This window comes from Barbatula barbatula (genome assembly GCF_947034865.1).
Source record: "Barbatula barbatula genome assembly, chromosome: 7".
NCBI lineage: Eukaryota > Metazoa > Chordata > Actinopteri > Cypriniformes > Nemacheilidae > Barbatula > Barbatula barbatula.
In genome coordinates, this window is record NC_136770.1 from 25,212,845 (window position 1) to 25,228,715 (window position 15,871).

The 15,871-nt window shown below is 38.3% G+C and overlaps 2 protein-coding genes across 2 annotated transcripts; both read right to left on the reverse strand.

Annotated features, from left to right (window-relative positions):
• Positions 1-4,843: 4,843 nt before the first annotated feature.
• Positions 4,844-8,390, reverse strand: tnni1b (troponin I type 1b (skeletal, slow)). The gene is made up of 7 exons (XM_079460885.1): positions 7,987-8,390; positions 6,816-6,849; positions 6,426-6,467; positions 6,036-6,167; positions 5,849-5,938; positions 5,466-5,642; positions 4,844-5,369 (listed from the first exon to the last, which is right to left on the reverse strand). The coding sequence occupies exons 3-7, from the start codon at positions 6,432-6,434 to the stop codon at positions 5,277-5,279; spliced, it is 501 nt and encodes a 166-aa protein (XP_079317011.1). The 5' UTR covers positions 6,435-6,467; positions 6,816-6,849; positions 7,987-8,390; the 3' UTR covers positions 4,844-5,276.
• A 2,846-nt stretch (positions 8,391-11,236) lies between these two features.
• csrp1b (cysteine and glycine-rich protein 1b) lies at positions 11,237-14,816 on the reverse strand. Its single transcript, XM_079460883.1, has 6 exons — positions 14,207-14,816; positions 13,961-14,070; positions 12,737-12,905; positions 11,848-11,977; positions 11,631-11,724; positions 11,237-11,495 (listed from the first exon to the last, which is right to left on the reverse strand). Exons 2-6 carry the CDS (start codon positions 14,067-14,069, stop codon positions 11,419-11,421), a joined length of 579 nt encoding a protein of 192 aa, XP_079317009.1. The 5' UTR covers position 14,070; positions 14,207-14,816; the 3' UTR covers positions 11,237-11,418.
• Between the last annotated feature and the right edge of the window lie 1,055 nt (positions 14,817-15,871).

Here is a 15,871-nt window from a genome sequence, read left to right on the forward strand (position 1 = left end):
GATGTTTGATCTTTTCTAAGTAATTTGTTTCTTTAATTAGTATCACACATGTATTCAATCTTGTAATCGGTCATTCAGTCTATTTCACAGAGAAAAGTGGTCACTGCGCTGTTTGGTATCATTGTGTTCCCCACACTGAACATGAGCAGAGAAAGCAAAGGATGAGGAGCTCAGAAAGAAAAGAATAGACAAGCATGGTAAAGGTAAATCTCCAAGCAGCTCGATGATCCTGTTCAAATATTATTAAGAACATTGTTAAAGCATTTCTGTAGAAATAACAGTATTACTGCAGCAGTTTGTCAGTAACTTACTGTAGATTTACATTTATGTCATTTACTGTCAACAGTTTGTTCAAAGATATATGATCATTAAACATGAACAAGTCTTTATCTTTACAGAAAAAAACTATAAATAACAGCCTCATGCAAAGCATTCTGGGAACCAAAATTAGGGAAAAAACGGTGTCAGTTTGACACATCATTGACATCTCGTCTGAAGCTCATTTTTCAGATTTCTGACTCTTTTTTTTCAGGAGTAATTTCAGAGACACAGACGAGGCTTGAGCAAACGTTAAAAACACTTTGCTTTACAAACACGGTTTGCTGATTGATTTAACCCTCATGTCTGTTCAGACAGACGTCACGTCAGCTTGACTGTTGTTCATCTCCTGTCCTCATTGATGGGTTCACAGATGTTAATCCTGAAGGCAAAGACAGACTCCACACCATCATTCAGCGAGTGACCCGTGTGACCTCTTAACTAATGTGACCTTTGTGACCTTTGAACTAATGTGACCTGTGTGTCTTCACTCATCATCTCATCCACTGATGGCTGCTGGAATATCATTCTATTTATTCACATGAAATACTGTCCCCACTCATATTTCATATATATTAAAGTATACGACATATTCATACGATTCATACTCACTTGATCAATACAATCGAAAGATCTTTGAGGGATTTTCTCTTGAGTAAGAGCTGTGTCTCAGAGCAGGCGCTAGCAACGTCATGGTCATGGGTTTGATCCCAGGGGATTGTACATAGTCAGAAACAAATGTATAGTACAATGCAATGTAAGTGGCTTTGGATAAAAGCGTCTGCCAAATGCATAAATGTAAATATACATGAGAAGGTAAAGATAAATCTAAAAGACATCTCTCGGCTTCAGGAATGCAGTTTTTCAGTTCAGTTTTGCATTTAATCAGTTCATCTTCAGTCCAGAGGAACTATTATGTTGAATACGGGAGTCTTTATTGCATTTTGAGTTAAGTGACCGTGGAAACATGATATGTCCTACTATGATGATCTTTCAAATATATTGAGTTTGTAAAAATTGAGTCTTTCAAAAATATTGAGTTTTTGTTTACTGATAGGTTTACTCTTACCAAAATGTACCGTGTTACCAAAGCAATGTACCGCATGAAAGTACTTTCATATAAAACTGCATGGTAAATGTCATGGTTAGTAATGTATAATCAAATATAAAACTCCAGTTTACTGTTATTGTACGGATATAAAAATAATCTTCCAAAGTCAAAGTAAATTTTTATGACAGTGGGTGGATTAGCGCACTATTACTGCAGTAAAATAGTTGTTTTGTAAGATGTCGTTTTCATCTGTGATATAGAGTCAAACAACTAGAGGTGAACTATTTCCCCTTCATGCCCTTTGAGCTCTTGACCTTGTGTGAATGAAACACCATTTAAAAAACATCATATTCTTAGAATAAACAGAAAATAACACTCTTTCAACACAATCGTGCCTGAAACATCTTGAATAATTATAATCTTTTAAATAATAAAGTCTCTTCCAATGATACCAGGGTTTTAGAACCTTTTGTTATTATATTGACCACTACTACTGTGCATCTAATAATAATGACATAATCGGATAATAGAAAGGATTTATTTGTTAGATATTCAAATTGTATTGTATTATTGTATAAAGTGTGTAATGCCTGTAGCTTTCCTGTAGCTCAGTGGTAAGAGTATGGTGATAACAATACCAAGGTCGTGGTTTTGATCCCAGGGGACGCACATACTTAGAAACACATGTATAGTAAAGTGAAATGGAAGTCGCTTTTATGGCAAATGCGTCGATGTAAATGTCGTAGCTGGTGAACACTGCCCTCTAGCGGCTGGTAAGGGTTGGTGCGTGCATTTAAACGCCATTAGTGTGTGTCTGCTTTTGGTTGATCTAAAATAAAGAATAATTACATCAAACATAATCATGCTTTATATATCTGACTGTACTAAGACTCCTATAACCAGCAAGAGTGCTCTGCTCAGGTCACCAATCAGAGGTCATGATGAACTGCATCATTGTTGTTTTCCTCATTTTTGAAAAGTCACATTGGATAAAAGCATGTGCTAAATGCTTAAATATAGTTATATCCCTACAATCCTTTATCTGTTTACCATTAAACCATTACAAACGTCCTTTATATAGTGTGTTCTGGGTCTTTTTCCAGCAAGATTTAATGGTGTTATATTGGTTTCAACAAGTCAACACATTACTAGTAGAAACAAATAGTTTCCATTCAAAACAACAGTATGGCTATATGTATATTCTATCATTGGCTACAGTATATATTTAACACATATCTGTATAGGTTTGCAACCGCATAAAGCTGAAATCACTTGACAATTATTCTTAAGGTCAAAAGTAGACGTCACGGTTACGTCACATGCAGTTGTGAGCATAAAGAATAAGAAGCTCAAGTTCTGATGTTTTATTATAAACACTTGACGTTACTCGCGAGCGTCTGTAATTCATTTCTACGGAAGCCGCGCGTGAAGTTCCGCGCTAGTCTGGTGCATCATGGGATCTGAGTCCGATGTCGCAGGTGTCTTCACAAAACGAGGCAAGTCAAACTGATGTGAATCTGCTGTTGTTTAACGTTTAGAAACTTGACCCGTTTACAGCAGTCGATACTTACAGAGAAATCATCAATTCATCTTCATCTTCTGCGTTCAAGACGCTTTAACAAACATTCCTCGCTCACTTCCGGTCTGCTGGTATAAATGAAGAGTTTGGTTCCAAAATGAGATTCAAAAGAAAAAACATGTTTTTTATTGTGCATTACGATTAATATCAGTTACATATGCAGTTGGTTTGTTTTTATTTAAGCCATAATAAATAAATAAAAATACAGCAAACTGACGCAATAAAACACGTGAATTTGGAACCAAACTCTTCAAATGACTATAAATCACATTTTTTGAATGTCCATTTCTGTAGCATATCTTTGCTTTTATAAGGTTGTATTTGTCAGCATGTGTTAATTCATTAAATAAGAGGAACAATGTTTTAACAATGAGGAATTTATATTAACATATTTTATCAGTTAATACCAATATATTTGCTCATGTTAGTTCACTGAGCATTAAAGCAACAGTGATGTGTTTTTCGACCGTAAAATAATCTCTCTAAAATTATTTTAGTGGTAGGACAACTCTTAACTGGGCATATTTTACTGCCACTGCTCCCTAAGCATGCTTCTGTAGGTTCACAAGCACCGCCCATCGCCTGCTTCTGTAGGTTCACAAGCACCGCCCATCACCTGCTTCTGTAGGTTCACAAGCACCGCCCATCACCTGCTTCTGTAGGTTCACAAGCACCGCCCATCACCTGCTTCTGTAGGTTCACAAGCACCGCCCATCACCTGCTTCTGTAGGTTCACAAGCACCGCCCATCACCTGCTTCTGTAGGTTCACAAGCACCGCCCATCACCTGCTTCTGTAGGTTCACAAGCACCGCCCATCACCTGCTTCTGTAGGTTCACAAGCACCGCCCATCACCTGCTTCTGTAGGTTCACAAGCACCGCCCATCACCTGCTTCTGTAGGTTCACAAGCACCGCCCATCACCTGCTTCTGTAGGTTCACAAGCACCGCCCATCGCCTGCTTCTGTAGGTTCACAAGCACCGCCCATCGCCTGCTTCTGTAGGTTCACAAGCACCGCCCATCGCCTGCTTCTGTAGGTTCACAAGCACCGCCCATCGCCTGCTTCTGTAGGTTCACAAGCACCGCCCATCGCCTGCTTCTGTAGGTTCACAAGCACCGCCCATCGCCTGCTTCTGTAGGTTCACAAGCACCGCCCATCGCCTGCTTCTGTAGGTTCACAAGCACCGCCCATCGCCTGCTTCTGTAGGTTCACAAGCACCGCCCATCGCCTGCTTCTGTAGGTTCACAAGCACCGCCCATCGCCTGCTTCTGTAGGTTCACAAGCACCGCCCATCGCCTGCTTCTGTAGGTTCACAAGCACCGCCCATCGCCTGCTTCTGTAGGTTCACAAGCACCGCCCATCGCCTGCTTCTGTAGGTTCACAAGCACCGCCCATCGCCTGCTTCTGTAGGTTCACAAGCACCGCCCATCGCCTGCTTCTGTAGGTTCACAAGCACCGCCCATCACCTTCTTTATGGCATACGTCACATTTAACAAACAAATAAGGTCTGTTACTTTACTTTTTCATGGTAACTTCACCTGATCGGTGGACATACTTTCAAAACGATGTATCTGGGTACACTGGTTCCATCAGCTTTTTAAACAAATTCAAAATATTTACTTCAAACATTTCAGACAATTGCAACCACATGGGGTAACCATACACCAAAACGGCTCGTTGTTGTTGTTTTAACTAATGTTAGAAGAGACATCTTTTGATTTTAAACAGTAAAAGTAAGTATGGAAAATCATCATGGAATAAACTGGACATTATTATGTTTAATTAAATGTCTAACCCTCATTTAAAAGCAGCAATCATCTGTTGATGAAACTTCATATCAGTTTTCATAATACAGTAACCACAGCATGTCTTTGATTTTGGGTCAGAGAACATTTAACTTGTCCATGAATTTGTTTTATTCTCAATTAAGATTTTAGGTCAAAATAATCTGATCTATTTTGAACATCGTAGTATATGTCATCTGAATTTCCCCACACTTAATTAAAGAGTTTACTAAACAATTGAGATATATTTGGTTTATGAATGATAACATGTCACACAGCAGTTAAAATGCTACTTGGTTCTTGACAAAAAAGTACTTATGCTATATTTTGAGATGTTCTGTGTCTCTTTGAAAGTCATTAACAAATGTTCTTTGTCAATTCCTGCAAACTTGGGGCCATCTTGATCCCAGTAAGTTGAAAAACAACAACAAATTGTGATCAGATCAAGTTAATGTCAATGTGAAACTCATTTGGCTGTTATCGGAAGACAAACAGAATCACAAGGAAATGTGGCTTTACATTGAGTTTATTGGTCTTGTGTTGTTTACTGAGCTGCATCAAACATTTTCTTCCTTCCCTCCATTCCAGACATGGCCTCGACATTTTTCCTCCAATCGCTGACCTCCACCGTCTTTTCCTGTGGACAGAGACACAAACATGAATGTAACACACATTGCGTCATAATGGAGTAATGGTGAACTTTTTCATTTCAGACGGCATGGACGGCGCAGACCTTCTCGGTGTCTTCCTTCTTCACAGACTTGAGGTTCGCCCTCAGGTCCATGGACACCTTGTGTTTGGAGCCCAGCAGAGATCTCAAGATGGCGTCTGCTGAAACCCTCACCCTTCTCAGTGTAGGCCGCTTAAATTTACCCCTCAGGTCCAGAACTTTAATGTTCAAATCTTTGATCTGAAACCCATTTGTTCAGTTTGGTTATTCTGAGAGCACACAATGAGGCCATGGATACTCACATGATTGACATTCTGCTGTACATTTAAAAAATCTTGTAAACTTGATGTTTTCTGTTGCTTGTTTAAATCAGATTTTAGATTTTCTACAAGCATGCTGCATTGTCGAATGAGCTTTAGTATGTGAAGAGGTAACGTGTTCTTTACTTCTCTTGTATTGTGAAGCACTTTTGCTTCAATGTCGTAGCGTTCTTCATCCACCACGTCGATTTTGGCGTGTAGTTCACGACACAGCTCCTGGTACAGAGCAAATGTGCAGACATCATATTTGGATGTTAGTATCGTAGTATCTCTGTCCATCCGTGTCAGAATGAAAGTGTTGTTTGTGATGTACCTGTAGTTCAGCGAAAGACATTCCACTGGTCTGAAGCTGAGGAGCGTTCTCACATAAATATTTCTCTTTTTCTGCTTCTTTCTCTGCCAGTTCTTGCTCCAAATCCTCCTTTGCTTTAGCTACCATGAGACTCTGACAGACACACACACGTGAACAAACGCTCTGATGCTCTCTTCACTCTCAACATCTAACCCACATGACTAAATACTATAGGATACCCCAGTGTTTTCTATAGGTAACAGTTGTATGCTGTAGTTGTTGCTATAGTAACGTTCAAGAACATTGTAGTGTATAGGAGTTTGCTGCGGTAATATATATTTGTTTCATGTGGGAAGCTAAAATTTGTGAAATTATAAAAATGTGGAGAATTTATTCGTCTCGTGAACTTACCTTTAGCATCAGCTTGCGCGATGCAGAGATCTTGGACTTTTTCTGTCAGAGTTGAAACAAGAGTTTATTTTATAAATGATCGGATACCTATATCTATTTTTACAGTACATTCGATTTTCAAAGGGCCATCTGAAGACAGCTTTTGACTCTTACCTCTTGCCTGGAAATAAAAGAAAGATATTGAGATATTGTTATTGTCAAAACAAACAAAGCTCATGTTATGAAATGCACACAGAAGTGTCCAAATGTCTTTTTTTTTAGAATTCTTGAATACGAAGATTTTAGACTCGGACTTCATATTAGATGACTACAGAGGTCTTGAGAATGTGTTTTGTTATTCTAAGAATAGTGCACATTTGTGTGTTGTCTAGGATGTCAGAAACACAATACACTCACTCGGGCATCTTTACAATGAAGAGTCGACCTAGGGGACAAAAATAACAGCATTAGTTTCCAATGGGAAGCTCTTCAAGAGGTTCAAGTGTCCGACATGATAATCAGAGCGGCGTTCATTATAAGCAGCAGTGTGTCTCATTCCCATCTCAATGAAACATCTGAGCACTAAATGATGGATGGAGACACAAAGAGACTTCAAACTCATCTGCTCTGCATCTGTTAAATGCTTCACAGTAATGACAGCGGCCCAACACACACACACACACACACACACATTTCTGAAGTGGTCCCGTAGGAGCAAGGTGTTGCAGACGTGGACGGTGGTTTGGTGATATTGGTATGTCGCACGGATAACAATCCCAGCTTTCTCCAGCCCATATCTGCTCATGTACCAGAAATAGACACTCACTCACAGACTTTTACCCGGCCCATGTTTCCGCTCATTGATGTTAAACTGGTCCAGGACACAAGGGGATAAAATTCACATTAAAACACCTTACAGCACATCATTATCGTGTACATTTTAAAATAGACCGATCACCAAATGAGATTTACTGAGTGATGTTTCATTAGCGATCTGTCAGATGTTCTTGAAATATCCATTTATTTCATATATGCGATGTACAACCTTTTTCTTCTGCAAGGAAACTTTTGGGTAACACTTTACAATAAGTTTGTTAACAATTAGTTAATGCATTAGCTAACGTGAACAATACTTCTACATTTATTCATGTTAATTTCAGCATTTACTAATACATTATTAAAATCAAATGTTGTCACCGTTAACATTAGTTAATGCACCATGATTATTATATATGAATAACTGTTTTGACATGACCTAACATTGTCAAGGATTAATAAATGCTGAAAAACTAAATTGATAATGTTTGCTAATGCATTTACTAATGTTAACTAATAGCAGCCTATTGTAAAGTGTCACCATCTTTTGCATATGGTTGTAAAGGGAACCACACAGCGTGACAAAGAACCTTTATTTTTAAGACTGTAATCGAGGATGTTAACAGCAGTCATGTAATATATCAATCAAGAAGCCATATCAATGATTATCATTAATATTGATGGTGAACATCTTTTATATCTCAGCGTGTTTGAAGCTTAAATCGGACAGAAACTTCATGTCTAAAGGAAAAGAGAATGACTTTACCTTGTGTTGTTGTGGTGGGCAGATCCTGAAGTGATGTTGTAGAACAATGGCTGTGTTCTAAAGACAAGCTTTTATTGTTCAGCGTCTCTCAGTAACTGGATGGTATTATTAGCCGGAGCTTTTATCCAGCACTTGTGCGCGGCTGAAGTTGATAGGACAGAAGCAATGCTTATCACCAGCTGTGTTTCTGATCCGTCTCACTCCGGTCTCATCTAACAACAGTTAACTATAGGATGCGAAATCAAAAATCACTTCTTTGTGAATGTTTCTGTAGGACAGCAGTGATAATACATGGAGATTTCTTTCCCTCTCACATATCTTCAGCGTTCAGGAGATCTCAGTGATGTCTCAAACTATGCTCTGATGTTCCAAGATGGCAATTCTGCGATGTCATCATCAGTGTTGGTGTATATTAATTATTAAAGGCCATTGCACATTGAGTCTGAAATATTCGCAAGTTCAAAAATAAATCTGATCTCACGTTGTGTCAATCATATTTTCGCATCCATATTTCAGCGAGCATGTGAGAGGGGTTTTAATAAATTCAGAGACAAACAAGCACCAAATACGCATTCAAAGATTTCGTATGTGCAAAGACCTTTACTTGAATTCAATAACTTTTCCCTTGAAAAGGTAAAGTAAGGGATTACTCTTGTTTTTTCTGTAATTTATTTACAGTTACTTCTGATGTAATTGAGCTAAATACTGTGTAATATAGTCCATAAATGACATCAAAATTCTAAGTCTAACTTTAAAATGTTTGCTGTATGTTTCAATTAATAAGAATCATTTATGTATTTATTTATTTGAATGAATTAAATAAGCCGTTTCATGTCTATCCTTGAATCAATTCTAATCAGTGTTGATATAGGTTATAGAAAGAAATTAGTAATTCAATGGAGAAAGTTATTTGTACAGCCATCTAAATACGCTATTGAATATGTAACTAGTAATTCATTACTTTTCAAGAGTAACTTACCCAACACTGGTCAACATGAAGATAAACGAACACAATGTCTTCGGCCTAAAATAATTATGATAAATTATGATTTTGCAACAACAAGTAGCCACAGTTAAATCGTATTCAGAGTAAAATTGTAAAGCACGGTACCTTTACTATAATAAATAAAACCCTGTTGTATTTTCGTAAAGGAAATCCTCTGAGGATGCTGTTTTGTAGTTTTTGTCAACACTCAACATCTCATTTATGTCCTCATTACTCTAAAGGTATTGTAGGAGGAACAGCTGATAGGTCATGTGTAAACGAAACGCAACAGAGCCAGAAAATCTTCCCCTGACTTCAGATTGGAAACTGTCTTTTTAATTCACTTTTTTAGGATCTTGAATATGTGATAGCTCCGTTTTGTCTTGTATATCATCATTAGCACGTGGTGTGTATGTTAAATAAGACACATATTGAGATGACATCTCTTCAGCTCTGACAGAGTGATTTGCTGGATGGTTCCACAGGGGAACGGCGCCTCATGCTTGACCTCACGCTCATCTGATTAAAATATTAACTATAGCCGACATTAATCTCAGGGAGAATATGATGGGAATGTCATGTAGTCCATACATTGGCTTAGCTAAACATAGAGCGGTTACACAGCTGTTACCGTCTCTCTCTGGTGTTTGTCAGATAAAAACATTCCATGATTACGAAACGAAGCTTTATCTGAGCTGAAATCGCTTGGCTTGATTGTTAACGTTAAAAGAACGTTCCAGATTCAACACAAGTTAAAGCTCTTTTGACAGATGCAGGTTTGATGCTGGTGGTAATGTTGACAACCGCCCTGTTGACCCGGGGTTGACCCCGTACTGCACTCTTGTTTTTAGTACAAATAACAAAAAATACTGCAATTTACGTACATTTATTTCTCAGTGTGGAAAGCATTCAAGCAATGCAGTATTGTGAGGTGTTTGTGTAGTTAGATGAGTGTTTTGTCTTTGTTTTCTCATCATCATCATCGTCGGTGTGTCGCGCATTATTTCCAGGAAGGGCCACCTGAGAGAAATATAATATTAGCGATCCAACATCAGAAAGGTGATATTCCGTCCGATGGCAAGTGGTCAGCTTTAGAGAAAGCTCCAGAAGGGTCAGTGTGCAGGGAACACCTGTCCTGTAGGCATGATGGATTTGGGTCTTGGCTGATGTGGAAACAGTGGATTATGGTGATTGTGTATTAGTTGTGGTGGGACTGTATTTATCGCAGCTGTCAGCGCTGCTCTGAGAGAGATCGACACGGTTTGGTATATTACCGGAGATAAGATCGTATCCGTTGCCGATGTCTTTTATAGTGTTCAACACCAAGCGTCTTTCCTCGTGTGAAGTGTAGATTCTGTGTGTAAGGTTTGTTTTTTAGGAAACACAACAGAACAGAGAAACTTGATGAATGTGAAGTGGCGCCCCCTGATGGACGCTGTGAAGTGAACAGAAGAGGCTGTGGATAACCTGCCCCCCAAGACATTTAAGTTTTATTCATTTGGCGACTTACAAGTAGTTTTTTACAGTGTCACATTACTGCAGAGCAATCAGGGGTAAGGTGTCTTGCTCAAGGGCCCTTCAGTCATGACCTGCTGACACTGAGATTTGAACCTTCTGATCACAAGCCCAACGCTCTAAACACTAGGCCACAGCTGATTATACAGATATTTTAACTTGTTTTATGCATCTCCTTGTTGAGTTTGGCTTGAGTTTGCTCATGCTGTTTGACTTTTTGAAATCAGGCTTGTTTGTTGTTGTTGTTTATTTGTGCAGAAAGACTTTGCAGTCGGTGCTGATGTCTGTCACAAGATGAGATCATTGTCCGGCTCAAACACACAAACATTCTTTGTTCTTCATCACACTGTGGTTCTGATGTGTGTATGATGTCACAGACTACATTTGAGAAGATCGTCAATGATTCTTGTGTCTCCGCTTTCTGTTTACAAACAGTTTTGAAGTTTGTTTTTGTGTCATCACATTCTAAATTCAAAACAATACTTTGTTCTCAATTCAATTCGAGAAAACCTTTCTGTACAAACTAATCAAACAAGTTAATTTCAATAAATCATGTTTTGTTAAACCAAACTAAATTCATTTAAACACAAGTTATTATGCTTGCAACCTTTAAACGGCGCTTTATTAACTTGCTTCAATATAGTAAACTGGACGAATTCATTCTCATTTTAGTTATCATAGTTTGCAAAGACATGACATATATTTATTTGTGTCTCTGTAATAAGAATCAAAGTAATAGTAAATAGCAGGTAGAGTGATAAAATAACCCAATTTATTATTATTACGCAAATATCAGTTGATGACAGTGAAGTTTTGTTGGATGTCACATGAATGAATTACTGTTTTCTTCATTACATTGTCGGAAAAACGGCATTATTATATATCATTCTTCAGACATGTTGTGTAGGTTTGTAGTTTTTTCCTCACAGGTGTCACTGAGCATGTGCGAGAGCACCGGCTCCCTGTCCAAACCCAAAGCCCTTTGGTCCAAAGTTTTTAGCATAGCACCCTGAGTAAACACATAACACGATGTCATAATGTGCTATACAAGTTAACCTTAAAGATTTATGATGACTGAGTCATTTCAGACACTGAATTAATGAAGAAATCATTACTGTGTGATTCTATATAGATGATGACTGACCTTTACAGTAAATCTCTCCATCTTTATCTGCTAGTGTGGTCGACTCCAGACTCTTGCCACACTTTGCACATCTGAAGCAGCTCTTATGCCACGCCTACACGAGGACACACGCACATGAAAACCTTTTATTTTAACAACGTAATGCATGTTGAAATCTGGTTTGTTTATGTTCAGATCAGTTGACTGTATATCAGTCTGTTGAGAATAAGCGACTCACGTTTCCTCCTCCCACCACCTTCTCAGCGGCGTACACAGTGTTTCCACAGCGAGGACACACATCTGCGCCACCGAGCTTCTGAGCTAACCTTGACGGGTTGGGATTGTTGGTCGGCTGATGGGGTGTTTGTCTGTATGAGAAACAGAGAGATCGCCGCACAACCCATCTGATTTATAGTTTTTCTATATAAAACTGTAATTGAAAGTATTCTAACATTGTTTGTATTACACACTAGCCTTCATTGTATAATTATTATATTAAAGTCACAGAAGTGAATTTAAATCAAGTCGGTACTCTGGCGTGGACTTTATTTCTCTTGTTTCTATCAATAGACATTGTCAAATAGTGCAGAATAAATGGAGGCAAAACTCAATAGAACGTTCCATTGCAAAAACAGTGCCTGTGTTTTCCACCATTTTGTGGTTTTCTTGGCTTTTTGCTGATGCGATGGCAATATCGGCTGATTTGTTAAAAAACATTTAAGCTGAAATTCAACATGAATGATGATAATACATGATGGAAAAAAGCCTTGGCTCGCTAGAAACCATTTCAGTTATAAATCATTTTCACCCTAAAATGGCGGTCGCGCTATTTCCCAAAAAGCACCAAAGTTTCACATCTGATATTGTTTTGGGAATTTGGGTTTAATTGATCTTTGTTTTTTTTCTCTGTCCTCCATCACATTCCACCCTGTCTGACAGTTTGAACTAAAGCCATGATGAGATCCTCCTCCAGGAAGAGACATCATATTGATAAGGAAGAAGCAGCCCGAACATCAGATTTGACAGATTCTGTCTCATTTTGAAGTTGTATACAATTAAAGTAAACTTGCTAATCCATGTTTCAATAGTTCCAGGGTTGACATGCAGAACCTGATGGACTCACTCACCCGACGGGTTTGATGCCCAGACCTTCCCCGGTATCCATACTCAGAGTTCCTGCCCCTCCACCGAATCCGTAACCTTTCGGCCCGTATTTCTTTCCGTAGCAGGATTTACAGTAGATCTCATCCTGATGTACAGCTACAGTCGTACTGTCCAGATTCTTTCTGCACACCACTGCAGTGAACACATGAGGTATTCACGTCTATGTTTAACACACACGGACTGTTTTTATTCTGCATCATTGGCTCAGTTGCTCCGTGTTCTCATGTTTTATCTTCAGTATCTCATATTAGTGCTGTTATACATGTTATTAAACATCCTACAAATAGACACACATGAGACAACTGTAAGAAAGTTACTGTTTAAGTCTCATGTGTTTCTCCTGAGAACAAGAGGCAGCAATGTGTCTGTCATTAGAGTTTGAGAAGCGACAGTGTCTCAAACTGACCTCAGATTTATCTCGTCTGCAATCAAAAGTACATTTTAGTGAAGATCTCAATATCAACTCAAACCTTTCTCATCAAATACACATTATTTGAGCTTTACAATCTCCATGCACAGTTTTAGGAGAAACATCTGAGACCAAGCTCATGGCTAAATAAAACTCAACTGAGAAGTCCATCAGAGAGATGACGTGTTTGGAAAGTCTGAGCTCAGCGTGAGATATTATTGAGATTTTCTCAGGAGAAAACTGTAATGGAGTTTGCTGTCATAACACTTGTGTCACTGATGTTTGGTGTGTTTGTAAATGTGATGACACACATAAACACTCATGTGTTCTGCTGTGCTTGGACACAGACGCTCTTCAGCCGTATAAGGCAGACAAACGCACACATCATTGAAAGCGCACCTAATATGGCCATGTGTGCTAAACACTTGACTTCAATACTTTATTCTGACACGAGCCAGACTATCACTAACACTCGCACTGTGTTTCTTGTTACTCCAGAAGCTGAAACTAATCAAGTCGAATACATGCAGTGCAACAAATGTCTTTCATTAATATGACTCTAGAAGTTACGTTACGTTTCTTTTTTCCTTGATCTTTTGCTGTATTAGCGTGAATAGCAGAACTTATTTCAAAGTAGAGTTACATTCTTCTTATTATATCACAGGCCACTGAAGCTATAGAAAGTTCTGCTGTTCACTCATATACAGTAGATATAATGCTTTATATTTGTCATTCGTAAGTGTTCAGCTCAGGTCTCAGATCGGCTGTGGCGACTTACTGCACAGAAAACATGACTTGTGGAAGCTGTGTCCCTCACACTGGACCTCTTCTGCAAAATACACTGTCTTCTTACAGCATCCGCACTTATTTCCTCCTCCCAGCGGCATTCTGAAGATAAACACGCAGAAACATGTCAGCGTGTTGTTTTATGTTAATGAATGCAGATTTGTGACATCTGTGTTTGTTAGAAAGATGCAAGAAGTGGTTAAGAGTAAATATTCTGTTACGGCAAAGTTTCTCTTACCTGCTTTGATTTTGTGTGTGTGATGCTGAAAGATCACAGAGTGTTCAGAAGAGCCTCGTATGAGTCCAGAGAGGATGGGATTGATGAAGAGATGGAAAGTGGGAGGGAAACAGGAGAGAGAGAGAGAGAGAGAGAGAGAGAGAGAGAGAGAGAGAGTTTGATGTGGCTTTATGTGACACACTGGATCTCTTTAATGATCATTTGCTCATCTCTGTTTAAAGCTCCAGGAACATTTGATGTGTTCTCTTTTATTTTAGGCTCTTGCATTTTGAAACAGTGAAACTCCAGGGAATTAAATGAGTTTTTCTTTTGTTATACTTTAGTTTGTTTTGCTGTGTTCAATAGAAACATGGATTTATCTAAACAGCCTAATTCATAAATGTATGATACATCATTTTAAATAATTTCAGTCATATTCTAGTCTGCTGTATTTTATGAAATATTATTTGATCAGTAAATAAGTGCTATGAAATGTTTTTCGAATATAGTGTAATCGGATGAGATCGGTAGTGTAATAGTTATTGAGCGTGTATATCATAAATCAATGTTTGTTTTGAAGTGTTATTGAGAAAGAGATGCAGTGTTGCAGGCAGCAGCTCCTCATGTGTGTGTGTTATGGCCTTACACGGTTAGTTTGGATCAGAGCCGTTGAGAGAGAGAGAGAGAGAGAGAGTCACATTGACTCATGGTTCCTGGAAGTTACTAGTAAAGCGACTGTCTCTCTCAACGGCTCTGGTTTGGACCAGACTCTTCTGATCTATGTGAAAGATCACCATGAAACAGTGCTGCAAATGAAAACCGTTATTAACTCTCTTGTTGACAGAAAGATTATGTGATATATTGAATTTTATGAGTTCGCTTTTGAGGCAAGTGACTTGCCGTAGCAGTAGTGTTACAAACGTAATGCTTGGGAGCAGGTTTTTTCTTCCTGAAGTAAAAAACATGGTAAATCTCAGATGTTGTGTGTGTTATATATTAATTAAAAAGTGTTTTCAGAGAACATGAAATTGACCTCAAATTGTTTTAGATTTGTGTTTTAATGAAGTCAAGAGACAGTATGTACTTAGAAAACAACTGAATTCAGATGAAGAATGAAGGGTTCGGTTTAAATCAAGTTAATGGTGAAAGTAGAGATAATAAAGTTATATACGGTAGCGGGAAGCTGTGTGTAGTCTGAATGTTAAATGTAGTTTATATTACTCAATTCATTGTCATAAGGGGTAACATGTCATCAGTGGTATTTCTTATGGTGAGAAATGGATTTATTGTGATATTTAGATTGATCGAAGGTTGTTTGGTTTCTTTTCTCAGCTTATAAACACATCTCATCTGGACGCGTGATGCTCTGTGTCTGTAAGTAAAACGTTATTTTCTATATTGATTTTGAAAACACTTTGTGATGATTGTGGTGTTACCCTGGCAAAACATGGAAACACGTCCTCTATAAAATCCTACATGCAAAGACATTAACATTTACATTTAGTCATTTAGCAGACGCTTTTATCCAAAGCGACTTACAGATGAGGAAACATTGGAAGCAATTATAACAACATAGGCCACAAAATACATAAGTGCATCAAACTAGTCCATTAAAGCCCAGCACAGTATACAAAGATAAGAATAGTGAGGTTAGTAAGTGTTTTCTTTTCAAAGACACAAAGCTTA